The sequence below is a fragment of the Patiria miniata genome, unplaced genomic scaffold (assembly GCF_015706575.1).
Source record: "Patiria miniata isolate m_02_andy unplaced genomic scaffold, ASM1570657v1 HiC_scaffold_28, whole genome shotgun sequence".
In the NCBI taxonomy this organism is placed as follows: Eukaryota; Metazoa; Echinodermata; class Asteroidea; order Valvatida; family Asterinidae; genus Patiria; species Patiria miniata.
Genome location: NW_024037067.1, coordinates 7,800,945 through 7,818,435, shown reverse-complemented (window position 1 = coordinate 7,818,435; position 17,491 = coordinate 7,800,945). Strand labels below are relative to the sequence as shown.

At 39.9% G+C, this 17,491-nt stretch overlaps 2 protein-coding genes across 2 annotated transcripts in view; one reads left to right on the top strand and one right to left on the bottom strand.

Annotated features, from left to right (window-relative positions):
- LOC119734757 (inner centromere protein A-like) overlaps window positions 1-4,702 on the bottom strand; it is a 45,759-nt gene extending 41,057 nt beyond the window's left edge. Inside the window, exon 1 of the mRNA XM_038208305.1 lies at window positions 4,364-4,702. The gene's annotated coding sequence lies outside the window, so the exon portion shown is untranslated. The remainder of the gene's footprint in view (window positions 1-4,363) is intronic.
- A 1,068-nt stretch (window positions 4,703-5,770) lies between these two features.
- On the top strand, window positions 5,771-16,234 carry LOC119734759 (cytosolic Fe-S cluster assembly factor NUBP2-like). Its single transcript, XM_038208306.1, has 9 exons — window positions 5,771-5,845; window positions 6,349-6,467; window positions 7,466-7,554; window positions 8,476-8,585; window positions 9,829-9,900; window positions 10,033-10,115; window positions 11,063-11,173; window positions 13,239-13,308; window positions 14,408-16,234. Exons 1-9 carry the CDS (start codon window positions 5,809-5,811, stop codon window positions 14,551-14,553), a joined length of 837 nt encoding a protein of 278 aa, XP_038064234.1. The 5' UTR covers window positions 5,771-5,808; the 3' UTR covers window positions 14,554-16,234.
- The last annotated feature ends 1,257 nt before the right edge of the window (window positions 16,235-17,491 follow it).

The window sequence follows — 17,491 nt, the reverse complement described above, 5'->3', positions numbered from 1 at the left end:
TTATGATGTGTGTTGTTGCATAGGATCCATCAAAATACACCAATGCATGGCGACCCCAGCATGGAGTACAGAAGTGAATACGTCTTGCGCACAAAATGTTTTGTGAAAGACATTAGCGCGTGTTTCAGCCCGTAAATCGGCAGTGCGTCCACATGCGTCCCATTCACTGTGCGATAAATCTCCGCCATTTTGGTTGTCTCTCGTAGGCACGCAACAAATTAACGTAAAGTAATGGAGCTTTCCTCCAGCAAGTGACCTAGCTCAACGCGTGCGAAGCTAGAAATGCGCACCGAGTATTTACGCGATGCGCACACATAATTATTAGCGATGCACATGGTGCTCTTTTCGCGTAAACGGTGTTGCGTTCGTCACGTTTTCGCGCATTATTTGTATCTTTCCTCCAGCACGTGACCCTACATGCAAGTCCACCCAGTACATGTGTGTACAGACTTGGCAGGGCTAGTGCCAGCAGTATTTACTTGACCACAAACATTGCAAAAGAGTTAAACTGTTGAGATCCTGAATCCATCAAAGTCCCCCAATAGCTCAAAATGGAGGTATCCTGAATCCATCAAAATCCGCCAGTTCCGCTAGGCTTTGAATCCAGAGTCCATCAAAATCCCCCAGTTTGTTCAATATGGAGGTATCCTGAATCCGCCGAAATCCCCCGAAACAGGGGGGTGGATTTTGATGGATTTAGGTACGTTAGGGTTAAAGTTAAACATCATTTTCGAGTTTGGAGTCATTGAATCAGCCAATCTGAGCACTAGAATCATCGTAAAGGGCTACACTTTTTATTCGGGGAAGAAAAAGTGGGGGGGAACCAAACGATATGATTTCCCCCGCTTTAAAATGTGGGGGGGGGGGCCGTCCCCCACAGATTGACGCCCATGGCATGTAAAACTGTCTGTTAATTGTCCCGTTGGTCTGTTAAATTGGCATTTTGTGAGGCAGTCGCATTTGTGGGAAAACGTAGTTGAAAGAGTACACAGGCGAAGGCTGATTGTACAGTTTTGACAATATATCATAATGCAAAGAAACGTGAAGGTGTCATTTGCAATGAAAATGTTGAGTGTTACCATAAAATTACAAAGTCTGAATCTTGGAAGAAGGTCATAATTAAGTTACAGTATTGGACTCTTCAACAAACATTAACTTGAACTTCTTACAATTTGCGAATGGAGACCTGCGAGGAAAAAGTTGATTCAACTTTTATTCAAGTTGGTTCAACCATGTCAACCATAATAAAGCCAGGCCAAACAGCCAACAACCGCCAATGGATAGTTTTATTTATGCACTCTTCCGTCTTCGTTATTCCAACCCAACGTACCGGCAGTTCAATGAGCACGATATTTGAAGCAATGCATCGATCCTTTGTTGATCCCAAAACAGGCCCCCGAAATTATAACGCGACACTGTATGTAGCGGGCAGCGAACAACATTAGCCATGATGGAAGCAACAGCAGCCTATCACGTCACATGCTTGTACTTAAAATAGCAAGCACTGTAGACCCAACCTCGTTTCCAGGGTGTCGAGCAGGCTGCAGTACGCGTTGCCATCGACGGTTTTATGAGGCAGTGTAGGCTTTTGATTGGGCAGACCACGCAAGTCATACTAATGTGTGATCCTTCTAAGTATTCATTGCACTCGGCAGACCGGCGGCAAGCAAAGCATAGAGGAAACAATAGGGACACTTGGTGGCCACGCACCATGGAGAAAAAATATTTTGCCAAGGTCACCCCAGACTACTGTTTGGTGAACACTGTTGTAGAACGGGCAAGTAGAACACGCAAACGGAACCCCTACGTTGAAGCTGCTGACCTCGCACAGTCTTGCCTCGCAGAATAGCCAACACAGAGGGCGGCCAGGCAGTCAAGGTGAAAGCGCACACAACGGCCATTTGTGAGCAAAAACGCAGTCACAAAAAAATTGACGAAACGGATCCCCGGTCCGTACGGGAAAATTAGGACGACCCGACGTGTCCGACCCGGCAGAAGACACCCTCCAGCATGATTTACTAGGAACCATACCCATCCCGGCAAATTCCAACACCGTGTGGGAAACTGCACACACATATTTCTGACTTTGATTTTGGAGGTGTGCCAACCCAATGTAAAAGACTGTCAGTTTAGGGGTACTGTACCCATCCTGACAGATTCCAACAAAACATGCCATTGGGGTTTGATGGGTTGAGTTCTGTTAAGGTTAAAAACTAAACTCATAATAAGCCTGCGACACTGTATAAAAATACATTTCCGAACCACCCACCCCTTCAATATCCAACTGCATGTTTTGCTGCAATCTGACTGCACTAGTATACTGTAGTAAACAGATTATGCTTTACGTGGGGTTGGGCATACCACCATTTTAAGCCAAGTAAAAAAAAATAACAACATCCGGGTTTGTTTTTTTTTTAAAGGGAGGAGGCGGGGGCTTTTAATTTTTTATTTTTTATTGGCAATCGTGTAATGTAGGGCCCCTGTGTTGTTTCCATCAAATTAGAAAAGAATCAAGGGAAAAAATGTTGCAACCTGACGCCACTTCCACGATTGTAGAAAGTCTATGGAGAGTCAAGAAAATGTTGTGGTACAACTATAGAATACAGGGCTACTCCATTCTATATTCGCGCATCCATGGCTGTGTGGATGCGCAGTCTGTTTTCTATAGCGCCCTCTATTGATTAAAATTTACTTCATGCCCACTCCGCATCCGCGCATCCGCGCATCCGCGCATCCGCGCATCCGCGCATCCGCGCATCCGCGCATCCGCGCATCCGCGCATCCGCGCATCCGATAAAGCGTCCTCTATGGATTGAAATTAACTTCATGCCCACCCCGCATCCAAGCATCTGCGCATCCAGGGATCCAATAAAGCGCCCTCTATTGATTAAAATTAACTTCATGCCCACCCCGCATCCACACATCCAGGCATCCAATAAAATGCCCTCTATTGATTAAAATTTACTTCATGCCCACCCCACATCCGCGCATCAGCGCATCCACGCATCCAAGACAGAATGAGTGGGTAGGTTGGGGTTGGTTTTAGATAGGGAAATAAAGCAGTGGGTCCTAGGGTAAATACAGTAGAGGGTCCTCGGGTACATAAGGCACCCTCTATTGATGACTTCATACTCATCCACCCGCATCCGCGCATCCACACATCCAAGACATCCCAAGCCGTCTCACTTGGTATATATACTACGTATTTGTCAATAATTCACTCTCTATAGCGCCCTCTATTGATCACAATTTACTTCATGCCCGTTCACTCTTTATACCACCCTCTATTTTTTTATGGCAGTGGATATTTTGCCGGAGACGGCAAACCTCCAGTAAACGTTAGTTTGCCGGATATGCACTGAACCATGCGCAGTTACTGTTTTTTTGTACTTAGACATTTTCCGGTGACAAATTTTAGTCTGGCTCCATGCCAATATTATCGTTGTATTTTGGTATTTACAAGATGGGAATCAGACCATTTTATAATTTCGGACTTTATTTCCCTTTAAAAAAAATCCTCCAGAGCCACAAATCTGAAAAAGAAAAAGTAATACTCTGCAATAAAATGTTTGAGACATATTAAAATAATAAAAGAAGAATATTCTTATTTATTTGGGGATGGGAAAAAAAAAAACTTAAATTGTGGCAGGGATCAGGATTCGAATATAATTCAGCCCTATCTTAAAGAGTACAGCGCCCTCTGTTGATATGGATTGCCGCCGGCAAACCTTTAGTAAACGTTAGTTTGCTGGCGATACCTCCGGCAAAGTATACACTACCTTTTTTTATACTACGTTCATACCAAAGATCCATAGCGCTGCGTATACTGTACCGGCGTACGCATAGGAGAAGTCTCATATACCAACGTTCCTTCGTTCTCAAAAGAGTTCTATTCTACTCAACGAACCAACTCCTCACATTGCATCCAACTACAAAAAAAAAACCTTTTCCAGCGTGGCCCTGCATTCTATTGTCAATAGTTACTCCGCAAATGTCACAGATTCATGTCCCACCAAGTATCATTTTTGTAATGACTGACCTTCATGATCATTCATAATTATATGAAGAAAAAAGTGGCTTCAGGCATGTCAGGTTGCAACATTTTTTCCGAATCAAGAATATTTTTTATTACTAAAACTAAAGCTGACATGGCTGATAAGTGATATTGTCAATCTTAATCAGACTTTTCTCAATATATTCGATCGAAACAAAACAGGGGCCCCCTACACTACACGATCGCCATAACGAAGTGTCGTAAACTTCACAATCACCGTCATATAGTGAAATAGTGAAATAAACATCAAATAGTGAAATACTTCATTATTATATCGTGCGTGTTAATATTGCAGGAATGCAGGCCTACCTGAGCCGAGATGTAGGTGAACCTGAGGCCGACTGAACCTCACTCAAGAGTAGCCATGTTGTTGAACTTGAAGTTGAACGAAGATGTTCAATTCGGCAAGACGGTCACGATGCCGATGGAAAGCAGGCAAAGATCAACTGTGGCAGATGAGATTGTTCATCAGAAAAGACGAAATTTGCGCCAAACATAAAAAGGAGTGAGCACAGTGATACGGTTGCGTCCGTGTCTGGCTTAATAATAGCCGAAAATCAAAAATACTTGGGCGTATATCTACTTGAATTTGTCACGTTAATTGAAGCAATGTTTGAGTGAAATTTTGCCTTAAATAACACCCGGGTTTCGGATTATTTTCGTGGTGTGTATATAGCGCCCTCATTTGCTTAAAAAAATCCCATTTAAATTACACAGCGCTGTCACGCCCCAACTATCGCATCGGTCCCAACTATAGTTGGGACTGTCCCAACTATAGTGCGGCAGTTGGGTCGGCCCAACTATAGTTAGGACGGGAGTTGCGCCGGATGCTTCATGCTTGATAGATCTTGTTGGATTAAATGTTCCGCGGCGCTGGCACCGTGTATTCGTCGTGCGTGCATGCATGCCGCAAGGCTGGCTGGTCACGTGGTACTGCCTAGTTGGATGAGTTGTCCAGCTGCTGGGTTTTATTATCCAGCAACATTTTGCAAAATTCAAAGATTGCCATGGCCGGCCAACTATAGATGGGCCCCACCTAGCTGGAGTTACCCAGCCCTGAGTTTTATCATTGGGTTGTCACAACCCAATGATAAAACTCAGGGCTGGGTAACTCCAGCTAGGCCCCACCTATAGCTAATGTCAAAGGTCCCAAGTCGGACATGTAAGCAGAGCTGTAGGGAATGTTTTATAATCGTACATCAATGTAAACTATAGTTGGGACTGCCAAATAAAAATATTGCGGTGGCCCAACTACAGATGGTCCCCACCCATAGATCATTTCATTGGTCCCCAGTAAAGTCAGATGTGTATTAGAGTTGTAGGGAATGTTTTATAATCGTACAACAATGTACACTATAGTTGGGACCGCAAAATAAAAAGATTGGGGTGGCCCAACTATAGATTCGCCCCATCAATAGCTAATTTTAGTGGTCCCCAGTAAAGTCAGACGTGTATCAGAGCTGTAGGGAACGTTTTATGGTTGTACATCAATGTAAACTATAGTTGGGACACCGCAAAATAAAAAGATCGGAGTGGCCCAACTATAGATGGGTCAGCCCAACAATGGAACTTACAGTTGGGACAGTCCCAACTATAGTTGGGACAGCCCAACTGTGGAACTACAGTTGGGACAGGCCCAACTATAGTTGGGACAGGCCCAACTATAGTTGGGACAGGCCCAACTATAGTTGGGACCGATGCGATAGTTGGGGCGTGACAGCGCCACCATTTGACCCCTCCAAAAAATATTCAAGATGGCAGCCTCCATTGGAAGTGAAAATGCAAACAGTGGTAAATATTTTATTGTGTGGATTGTAATTATTGTCACACCCATTGGGTTAAAAACATGCATCGGCTAGAAAAAAATATTAGTAGGCCTAATCCTTACCTTTAGGACCCCGTTCCTATATGAAAAAATAAGGTTGAAAGACTCACCAAAACAGCTGACAAAAAAATGACACTGGCACTGCAAAGTGCAATGACACCTTCTTCATGTTCTTGATTTCTGGTGAACTTCGTCTCTTAAAACAAATTAATTTGTCAACCCGAAGTGGAAGTTCATGACATGGGTCTTCATTTTCGGCAAATTTCTTCGAAATGACACATCCTGAACACGCGTGAATATAGAATTCTAAGTAAGTACTCAACCTGCATACAAAATTATGTATGGCAGATCCGTTTCGCTAGGTTCGAAATGACACAAGAGCGTGGCGTTGTATACAACGCGATGTTCACGGGTCTATTCAAAACCCAACCCAATGTTGAATAATTAACCACAATTTATCCAATTTCAGAGAAAGACAATCTGGAGTCAGTGAAGCACACAATTCTAGTCTTGTCAGGGAAAGGAGGAGTTGGAAAGAGCACGGTGACAACCCAGCTAGCACTGACACTCAGACAAAATGGTCTGAAGGTAAGCCTCTGAGTGGATGTGGGATCAGGCTGGAGTTATGATGACAGATTAGTTGGAATGTACTTACCGCCCTAAATCCTTCAAAATCCTCTTTGCCAAAATGGGGGAATTTGGAGGATTGAGGTTACATGGCAAAAGTGTTACTGATTTCTTGGGATGCACTTTGCCAAGGTCTTGGGCCGGACCTTGTGTTGTTTTTGCTCAGCCATATAGGCCTGGATTATGCTTGAAATCCTCCGTACTGCTCCAGGATGTCACTGGATATTGACAGTTACTGCCTCAGGATTTTGCAGGATTCAGGCAGTGGTTACCCATCCACAGACCATATTCAAGAAATAATGGAGGAATTTGCAGGATTGAGGCTATATGCTATTTTTCCATGAGACCAATTGGAGGATTTTGCAGGATTGAGGCTACATCCTAGCAAAAAGGCCTAGGGAGTTAGGGTCATTAAAAATCAATATATCGGAGAGTTGTTAAAAAAAACTTAATTTTGCAGCCTACGCAAAATAAGTGGTGAAAGTTAATTTTGCCCGACCTCACATTGAAAATTAAATGTCACATTTTCGATTGCAAACTAGATCATTTCTTATTCTAATTTAATTAGCTTTAATCCAAGATAGCTATTGTTTTTGTCTGACATTCCTAACCGGAGATACAGATGTCTAAAGTTATAGTGATAATTGTAAGAGCAAAAGTTTCATGATCAGTAAATCACAAACAACATGACCAAAACATTTAAATTGAGGTTTTGGAGTTTTTCTCAAATAACCCGACAGTTCTAGCAAATTAAAAAAAATCTGTGAGATTGGCCCAGGAAGGAGTTGTTTTGACATGGAAAGAACAGTAATTTGTGGCCCAGTGTATGAACTACACCTTTGAAATTTTAATTAAACTTTGTTGAAAGTTCCCTTTGATTAAAAAATAATAACCCTTAGAAAAGAATTCTTCTTTTGTAACATTTTGTTTGTTATGTTAACTTGTTGTATTGTTTACAGGTTGGAGTACTTGATATTGATCTGTGTGGTCCAAGTATTCCCCGCATGCTCAATGTGCAGGGAAATGATGTGCACCAGTGTGCTCAGGGGTGGGTACCAGTTTTCCATTCATAAAAAAAATGTGCATATTGAACAATGTTGTTGATAATACAATGTTACATGTATGTAAGATCAACTACAAAATGCGTGATCTTTTTTTCTGGTGGATGTATCAAGCTTGTTACAGTTTGCAAATAAAAAGTGGGGAAGTGGGTAGAAGGGAAAATATACAACTACACAAAGATTATGTGATCTTGAAAATGTATAGAGATATAAAAATAAAGGGAAGGAGACTTGTTTTTAGCCAAAATTTGCCACAAAATAAAACAGATTTCCTGATATCTTTTGATCAGTTACCTTCGGCTTAAAAAAAAAACGAAGGACTTCCTTGAGGAAAAGGAGGTAGTTTTTTAAATCCAAGAGTATCTAGGAGATCAGCATAGAGGGGGTTCCATGTTAGAATCCAACTAGGTTCACCAGAAGTAAAACAAAAGACAAAGCAAGCCTAAACAGGACAAGCATGCGTGGAGTGCCGTGGCCTTGTGGTCTGGAGCATTGAATTTGCGGTCTGCAGGTTATTCTGCAGATTGTGGGTTCAAGTCCTGCCCGGGGTAATGGTGCGTGTGCCCTTGAGCAAGGCCCTTTGTCACTCATTGCTTCTCCCCACCCAGGAGTAGATGGGTACCTGTGAGGGCAGTGTTTGTGACTGTGAGAGGTTGATTACGGCCAAGATCACCGAAATGGCTGCCTACCGGCCGTGTATGCTCCCCAGGGAGTTGAGAAGGTTTCAGGAGTGTTTGTCGTTGAACAGGGTTAATAATAATTGTAAAGCGCTTTGATGCCCCATTTAAAAAAAGTGCTATATAAATGCTTGTTGTTAAAAAGCATAAACACCACCAATATAAAAATGACTTTCATCAAATTAGGCATTGTAAAGATCTTAGCGTTAAATGGTTGTGTACATTGCACAGGTGGGTTCCAGTATATGCAGACAATGAACAACGTCTTGCAGTCATGTCCATTGGGTTCTTGTTAGGAAGCAGCGATGATGCTGTGGTCTGGAGAGGTCCCAAGAAGAATGGTAAGTGAACAAATGAGAACACGTACATGTAGCAGTCATTTGAATTCGCGTATTCATGAACTTACTTGTGACATCATAAAGGGGTTAAAGCTGAATGTCATTGAGAACAAAAAAATATTCAAATTTTTTGTCAGTGATGATATGTGCATTTTGGATGTTATTTATTTTCCTGTTAATAAACTAGTAACAGTGTGGTAAGTTGATCAGAGTGAAGCACTTTTTTGACAAGGTGAGTCCAAAAAAGCGGAACCCAAATCCCCAATAATATATTTCATATTTAAAGAATATTGTAGCACCAAACATAATAATGACTGGAAAGCCTATTTCATAAGCTACCTTTAGATGAAAAATATTACTGAAATTGCTCAATCTGTTCAAAGAATATCACCATTTAAACCCAATGACCCTAAAACCTGTTTAGTCCCAAAAAAAACCAACAGTTTATTGTGTGTTTTTACTGGTTGGAAGAACAAAGAAAATGACACAGGATACTTGTTTCAACAACTGTCAACAACAGTAGTACACAATATCTTTATTAACAATCCTGGTTAGGCAAACAATATGATTTATAAAATCCACCTTTTTTGTAAAGACGGGCCTTCAAAAGGACTTTGTTGAATATTTTCAACTTTTAAACTGAGGTTTTATCGCTGGTGATAATTGAAGACAATTGTGACAACGATTCTTGAAATCGCATTTTTGGACAACAGAGGTTTTAGGGTCATTGTGTTTAAATGGTGAAATTCTCTGAACGGATTGAGCAATTTCAGTATTTTTTTCATCTAAAAGTAGCTTATGAAATTGGCTTTCCAGTCATTTTTATGTTCGGTGCTACATATTTTTTTAAATATGAAATACAATTTGTGGGGTTTGGGTTCCGCTTTTTTTGACTCACCCTGTACATGTAGTTGTGTTTTGGTCCTGTTGCAATTTAGGAAAACTCCACTACATTGTGATCAACCAAGAAAATGTGAAGAAAATGGTTTTCTTTTGGTTATAAATGCAATTTCAATTTTAGTACCAGTATAGCACTCAGGAGTGCTATAAAATTCAGGAGTCATAGGAGATGTTTTAACCCAGTGTTTGGTGCGGCAATGTTTGTTAAAGCAGTGTTCTACTATAATGAATAATGCTCAAGCACATTCATTCTTAGAGTATATGTGAACAGCCCTGCCTGCACTGCTTATCATGGAATCAGTGTAATAATATAAATGTGTAATTGTGTTGAATTGTGTATTTTCAGCAATGATCAAGCAGTTCCTAAGTGATGTCTTCTGGAGTGATCTCGATTACCTCATCATCGACACCCCACCAGGTCAGCTAAAATATTGCAATCAGTACTCCCATTTTCAAAATGCTATCAAATAATAGAGACGGAAATTAATCCAAAATCATTCAAAATAACTGTTTCTGAATGTTAAATTAGGTCCCCTTTGTTTTTTCACAGGCACTTCAGATGAGCACATCACAGTTGTGGAGAGTTTACATCAGTACAAGCCGGATGGAGCTGTATTAGTCACAACGCCACAGGTAGATACACTCAAACAATAAAGAAAGTCCCCCCCCCCTTAATATTTTTTTGTCTAACTCAAAAACTACTGGGTACATCTTGCTCAAATTACGACTGATCTCTACAGAAATTCCTTAGCAATCCAGCAATACTCTTTGTGTGGCCAAAAACAGTGATAATGTGTACAAAATGATGCAATTTATGACAAGTGGTACCGAAAAAAAGTTGCACTTTTGTACACTTGCAAGGCGAGTGTGAACTGCAACATGCACGTATACAAAAGTGCAACTGTTTTCGGTATCATTTGTCATAAATTGCATAAATTTGTACACATTATTACCGTTTTGGGCCAAATAAAGAGTATGGCTGGATTGCTAAGGAATTTCTTTACTGATCAGTCATAATTTGAGCAAGATGTGCCCAGTAGTTTTTGAGTCAGACAAAAAGTATTGGAAGGGGGGGACTTTCTTTTTTGGTTGAGTGTATTTAAGCTTTGCAGGATAAAATATCGGTGTTGGTTTATGGTCATCCATTATAGAAGTCTCTAAGGAGACATGGTAGTTCTTACTTGGATCAGTGGACTCCCTAACATGTTGACTCGTCACCAGGGTGCTGTAGTCATCTCATACAGATAAACACACCATTATTACATGTAAGAGTGAAGTGATCCATTGAGGTTCCAGTCCAACCATAATCATTTCACTTGTGTCCTTAAGCAAGATATATTGCTGTCATTAATTTTGTCAAACCAAAGGCAAATCAAGAGTAATTCAATAGCTCTAAAAGTGCTCTGAGTAGTCTGAAATTGCCTGAAAACAACATGATTTCAGGCAAAACTAGTGGTCCATTGTGCCGCGTTCCCATGCACACAACATCAATTTTGATCTGCGTATGATATCTGAAGCAAGTGTTTATTTACAAATATTTTTATCTTCATACTTTCTGTTTCCTCTTTGTTTCTTTGCAGGCAGTTGCAGTAGGCGATGTCCGTAGGGAACTCACATTTTGTCGGAAGACTGGTGTTCCGGTCTTGGGCATCATAGAAAACATGAGTGGCTATGTCTGCCCTCATTGCACAGTAAGTCTTAAGAGCCTTTCACCCCGTCTGCACTCTCTGTGTTGGACATGGGTCCAACATGGAGATTTCAGGAACCCCTTTAATACGCTAGCAAGAATCCAACATGGTTTTTACATGGGTCCGGCACGCTACACGGATAAAATCCAAGGGCTGAGAGGTTCTCCCAAGGTAGAAAATCTCAAATCCATGGCCTACCCGTGTACACACCGTTGTTGTAAGATGAACATGACGCCTTGCCTATCCATGTATGTTTGTTGGGACACGGTTCCGCTCACAGTTGCACCATGTTGATTTCAACACGGGGAAGGGAGACGATAGTTTTAAAAGACCTTTTATTGTTGATGTACCCTAACGTGGCGCGGCCCCTAACGTGGCACACTTTGATTTTTCGCCTGTAGCGCCTAGCTAGAGCAAAAGTTTTAACTGAAATTTCACAGAAAGTGAAATTTCATCAAGTTCTAAACACTCCCGTTCATAAATTGCTAGTTTATTTACCCACTACAAAGTTAAAAGAAAAAATTATTTTGGCGTGTTTTTCCGATTTTATTTTCAAGTGCAAAGTGAAACATCTGGCTGGGTATGTAAGTAGAAATAATAATGATTTTATCAGAATTTATCAAGTTTACAGAAATTCTTAAATGTTAATTTGGAATTTTCCGAGATTTATTTAAGTGCGCCACGTTAGGGAACACTCCGCCAATTTGTGCCCAATTTCCGGACGCCACTGTTTTTTAATTTCGGCTTAAATTTTATGAACCGAAATTGTTCACGGAGGTTAAATAGCAAGCATTAATAAGGTAAAAGTACCAGTATTTCACTGCATGAATTTGAGGTTTGTCAACAAAGAGGTTTGGCAACACTACACGAGGAAAGTTGGGTAAGCTTCGAAGTGCGCCACGTTAGGGAACACGACTATAATGAAATCTTTCTCTCATTCAGATATAGAGTCTGACAACAGTCAGCACACTGTTGTTCCTATGACCTCTGATGTGGGTTCAACTCATTGATTACAGCACACTCACAGATAGCCATGTGTGCACACACTTTTAACATAGGCCAGTATAAGACTTCAAAGAAAGCAGAATAACCATAATACATTAAGCAACCTGCAGTTTGATTTAAGAAGCCATGAGGGTGCTGTCTGTCCTCAACTTTAATGAGGTCAGATCTCCAGTGAATCTAATGTTAATCATTTCCAAGATGCTTTCTGCTTGTGTAACGAGCGCCCTCCAGTGGTGAAAGTGGGAATCCATTTCTGGGAGAACTTTTCATATCATTTGCTTATAGCAGAACTTCCTCTTATGTTTTTTTTTTCCCACATTTTTTTTACCTGTAGATGTCAAAAGTTGTGTTTAGAGGATTTTAGTGTGAAAGTATTGGTTTCTCCATAATGTGTATTGAGTTTCCCAGTCTGGCTTCGGGAAAGAAAAACATTTTTTGAAGACGCATTTGATAGAATGATTGCATTAGGCAGCCATCTTGGAGGTGTGTGTTATGTTCATTCATTAACAATGAATGCACAAGGAGTCTACTCATGCGTTTCTCTGTTGAACAAAAGCACACACCTCAAGCATGTCTGCAGTGCAAACAGTCTATGGACTTCACCTGACCTGCCTTTGCCAAAATGTCATAGTCTAAGAGAACTAAAAGAAAAGGGTTACAAAACTTTTAAACGGCCATTTTTATAAATTACATGTAAGGTAAGGGGACGAACCTGTGTTCACAGGAACGGAGTGCTCATCTCTCTTTCGAAGCGATTGGGCCAGGCTCATATGCTGCTGTAGGGGGATCGCCACACCTCCTCCACAGCGAGTCTGTTACCTTCCCAGCATTGAATAATGCCGGTACCCATTTAACACCTGGGTTGAGTAATTGAGGTAATGCGCCTTACTCAAGGGCACAACACACATGGCCACGGCGGGGCTCGAACCCACAACCTCACAATCATGAATCCTATGCTCTTTCGCCTACATTACATGTATTAGAATATAACTATTGGTACATTATTCTGGATGTGAAAAGCATTGCAGACAGCTGATACAGTTGTTTTTCATCTGCTTTTTAGGAATGCAGTAATGTCTTTTCAAAGGGAGGCGGAGAGTCTTTAGCCAAGGAATTTTCAATACCATTCCTGGGTAAGTCTTCGGTCACTCAAGTTTTTCAACTCCTTGAAACAATATTTTTTAATTGTCACATTTGCTGGTTTAGTAAGCAAAATTCAACTTCTATCCCCATCTCCCATTTTGTGTTTGGGAATAGTGAAAGGTTAATTTAGAAATCAAGACCATAAGACCTACATCACTTTGTTTTGTTTCTTGGGGTTTTTTTCCCAGGTTTTTTTTTAACTTGCTAGCCACAAATCTATTTACTCTTTGTGCTATTTGGGAGCTTTCCCACTTTGTTGGCCATCAAAGAATTTCCAAAGAAACCAGAAAAGGAAACTGACTGGGTGAATGTATATAAATTATAAAATTGAACAAAGAAATTGACTGGAGCGGGGTTTGAACCTGTGACCTCCAAATTACCGTTCCGGTGCTTTACCAACTGAGCTATCCAGCCCTATGTTGGTGGTTCCCCAATGTTTCTGTTCAAGGGGCGCTAGTCAGAAGCCATAAACCTGTATATGCCATGTAGCCAGGGATCACGCCCAAAGTCACGATGCCAGCAACATTAGCAATGATAATGTGGTGCTTATTTAGCACCTTATACCAAAGGTGTCAAAGCGCTTCACAATTATTACCCCTGTTCATCAGGCCACAAAACCACTTCTGCAGCAGCTCAATATCAGCGCATACGGCCTGTACCGTCGCAGGTACCCATTTACTCCTGGGTGGAGAGAAGCAATGAGTGACAAAGTGCCTTGCCCAAGGGCACACGCACAATAACCCCAGACTGGACTTGAACCCACAACCTGCAGCTTTTAATACCCGCAGACTACGAATCCAATGCCCTTAACCACGAGGCCACAGCACTCCACTAAGCAATGCTGCAAGCCTGAGAAATATCAAACAGGGATCACTCAGAGAGGATACAGCTTTTTGAAAGTACAAATCGTCAAAATAAGCCAGAAAAGCAAACTGACTATATAACAATCATAAAATTGACAATGAAACTGACTGGAGCGGGGTTTGAACCTGTGACCTCTGCGACCCCACTCCTATTTTTTTATTCAATTATAAAATTATAGTCATCTAATAATCTGATGAGCATGGTTTGTTTGTAATTTGATACCAGGTTGCATACCACTAGACCCCCAGCTCGCCAAGTGCTTGGAGGAAGGCAAGAGTTTTGTTGATTCCTTTCCTTCGTCACCATCAGCTGGAGCTATACAAGACATTGTCAAGACGTTACTACAAAACAACAGCTCATCAAAGACTTGAGAAATGTGCTAAAATTTTATTTTAAGCTGTTATAGTATATTTCTTGTAACAATTTAACCCTGACACCCTTGGACAGTTTTCCAGGAAAACCAAAACCAAACAACTTGAAGTTACCCCAAACCAGAATTAAAAGATCCATGCGATGGATTTGTCTTAGGAAAACATTTTGCGCAACTTTCTACTACTGTTAAATGTATGAAGACTATTTAACATCCCTTTTTGGTTAATTTTGTTGAAAAGTGTACTTTTTTTAAACATTTAAAATTGTCCATGCTTTTCCGGACAACTGAGGGCGCTGTTGCTGTGATGTCATTCCAGGATGACACTGTTCAGTTTAAGGGTTTTCTGTTCAAATTGTGAACCCAAAATGTGCTCATTGAAAACACTGGTGCGAAAGGGTTGCTTATTGGCTTACTGCAGTGTACATGTACTTACACAACAACAAATCTCCAAAGAAAAGAAAAATTATGACGGCAAAATATTAAAAAATTCTAGCAACTTTTTGTGCTGAAACAGGTGTAACATTGAGGTTTCTGACTGGAATGACGTCACAGATTTGCTCATGAATATAGAAATGTGTATCAGCATGAAGACCAAAAATGCACCAAAATACCCTAGAAAATTGGCAAAACGAAATTTCAAAATAAGGTTAAATGGGACACAAAGGTGCATTTTCAAGGATTGCGTTGAAAAACTTACATTACATGGGACCTTTAAGTTTTATGAATTATCAAGCTTTGTCGAATGTCGAAGCTTAGCAATGTGACCATTGTGTTTAATTATATGTGACCTGACATCACGAAAATGAGCTCAAAGTCAGACTTAATAAGAATTCAGATATTTATATTCCTTGATGCAGAACAATAGCTTTAGGTACACTGAATTCAGTAACAGAATTATAGACCACCAAGTGAATTGAATCCGTAAATCTAATTTGTGAGAAAATGACATTTAAAAATCCAGCTGTGTTACAGTGAATAAACAGTGAAATGGGATGAAAAAAAGGTTTTACAGATATTTGATTGAACAAAGGTTGAGAAAGGTTTCAGAAAAGGATATACAGATTTAGGTTCTCTGAAAACAAATAAATCTACCACCCTTTTAATTTTGGCTTTGCAAAATGGCAATTTATTGACTTTAAACTCATTTCGAGGCAACAGGTTACATAATATTACACCAGATCATGGGAAACATTTCTGGGGTTTTTGGTGTGTTTTTTTGTTTGTTTTTTTAATGAAATGATATTCTCATCCCATTTTTGATTCATATTTATTTGGACTTGGTGTCTGCTGTAAAAGAAAAGAAACAATTATGACACAAGTATGCTGAGAGTTATTGAAGAGTAAAGACAACCTTCAAATTTCACAGTGCGGATAATTTGATTATGATGTCACATTTAATAACCACAAATACATTTGGTAATCTGAATAAGAATAATGTGAAGTTAATCTAAATAAACATGTTTATGAAATAAAATAAATATCGACCTAACAGTGAAATGGTTCCGAGTACACCATCATTTGCCATTATGATTGTAATGATTTTTACAAAAAAGGCGCCTGCAGAATATGATTTAATGAGTATGTCTATCTGCTTATGTTGCATCAATTTAAAGTGTACATGCTATTAGTCTTTTTAATTATCATCGTTTCCACAAATACTAAGAAAAGTTACAATTAAAGAGATTGGCCTCTGTGTCTTTTAATTGTTCTCTTAACTCAGCTCCGTCTCCTTCTCCAGGGCGAGTCAAAAAAAGCGGAACCCAAACCCCCAAAAAATATATATTTCATATTTATAAAAATATGTAGCACCAAAAGTAATAATGATTGGAAAGCCAATTTCATAAGCTACTTTCGTTCAAAGTATATCACCATTTAAACGCAATGACCCTAAAACCTCTCTTGAACAAAAATGCTTTTTCAAGAATCGTCGTCACCATTTGTCTTCAAACATCACCCGCGGTAAAACCGTTTAAAAATTCAAAAATATTAAGCAAAGTCGTTTTGAAGGCCCGTGTTTTAAAAAAGAAGTTGATTTTATAGATTTTATTGTTTGCCTATATACACACGGTGTACTACGGTTGTTGACAGCTGTTGAAATAAGTATTCTGTGTAATTTTCTGTGTTGTTCCAAACAGTCAAAGTAAATTGCCTTTTTTTTTGGAAGAAACAGGTTTTAGGGTCATTGCGTTTAAATGGTGATATTCTTTGAACGGGTTGAGCAATTTTAGGAATTTTTTTCATCTGAAAGTAGTTTATGAAATTGGCTTTCGATTCATTATTATTTTTGGTGCTATGGGCCTACAATGATTTTTTTTAAATATGAAATATATTTTGGGGGGTTTGTGCTCTGCTTTTTTTTTTTTAAACTCACCCTGTATTGTGTTGTTGGAGAAAGGATTAACCAATCACCGTACTCTGTGATATCAATTAACGAAATAACGTTAATATTAAAAATGAACCTGCGTTTGTTAAATTACGGAGATAGTGTCCTTGGTTTATATGAGACTCATATTTTTTATCTTAGTATACATTGTGTGTATCTATCTTCACTTTCATTTTATAATGAAATAACAACCTGCCTATTTAGCTATTAATTTGCTACTAATAATAAACACTGACCCCAAGTGACCTCGACATACAGCCAGCGGGATCTCTACTGCATACTCCACATACCTCCGCTTGCAAAACAAGTTCATTGTCAGCTATAAAAGGTTTTTTGGACTTGACAAACAAAATGTTTGTTAAACTAAATTCCCGTCGTCTCTCTTGGTAATTAAGCCGGCCTGCCAACTTGCGTTGGAAGACGTGTATACATTTTTGGCCGTTTGGTCTTCTTTCATGGAAAAGAGCCACTTATTTCAAAGCAGCCAAGTTCAAACGAAAAGGTGTGAAAGTTGAGTACAAGACCGGCCCCGGCCTTTATAGAGAACCAGTCT

What these genes read in the sequence shown, in the direction of transcription:
- LOC119734759 (XM_038208306.1), top strand. Translation starts at nt 5,809, where the DNA reads ATGGCAGCCTCCATTGGAAGTGAAAATGCAAACAGTG. An exon ending in GTGCACCAGTGTGCTCAGGG is followed by an intron (nt 7,555 to 8,475) that starts GTGGGTACCAGT and finishes TACATTGCACAG; the next exon opens with GTGGGTTCCAGTATATGCAG. An exon ending in GAGAGGTCCCAAGAAGAATG is followed by an intron (nt 8,586 to 9,828) that starts GTAAGTGAACAA and finishes GTGTATTTTCAG; the next exon opens with CAATGATCAAGCAGTTCCTA.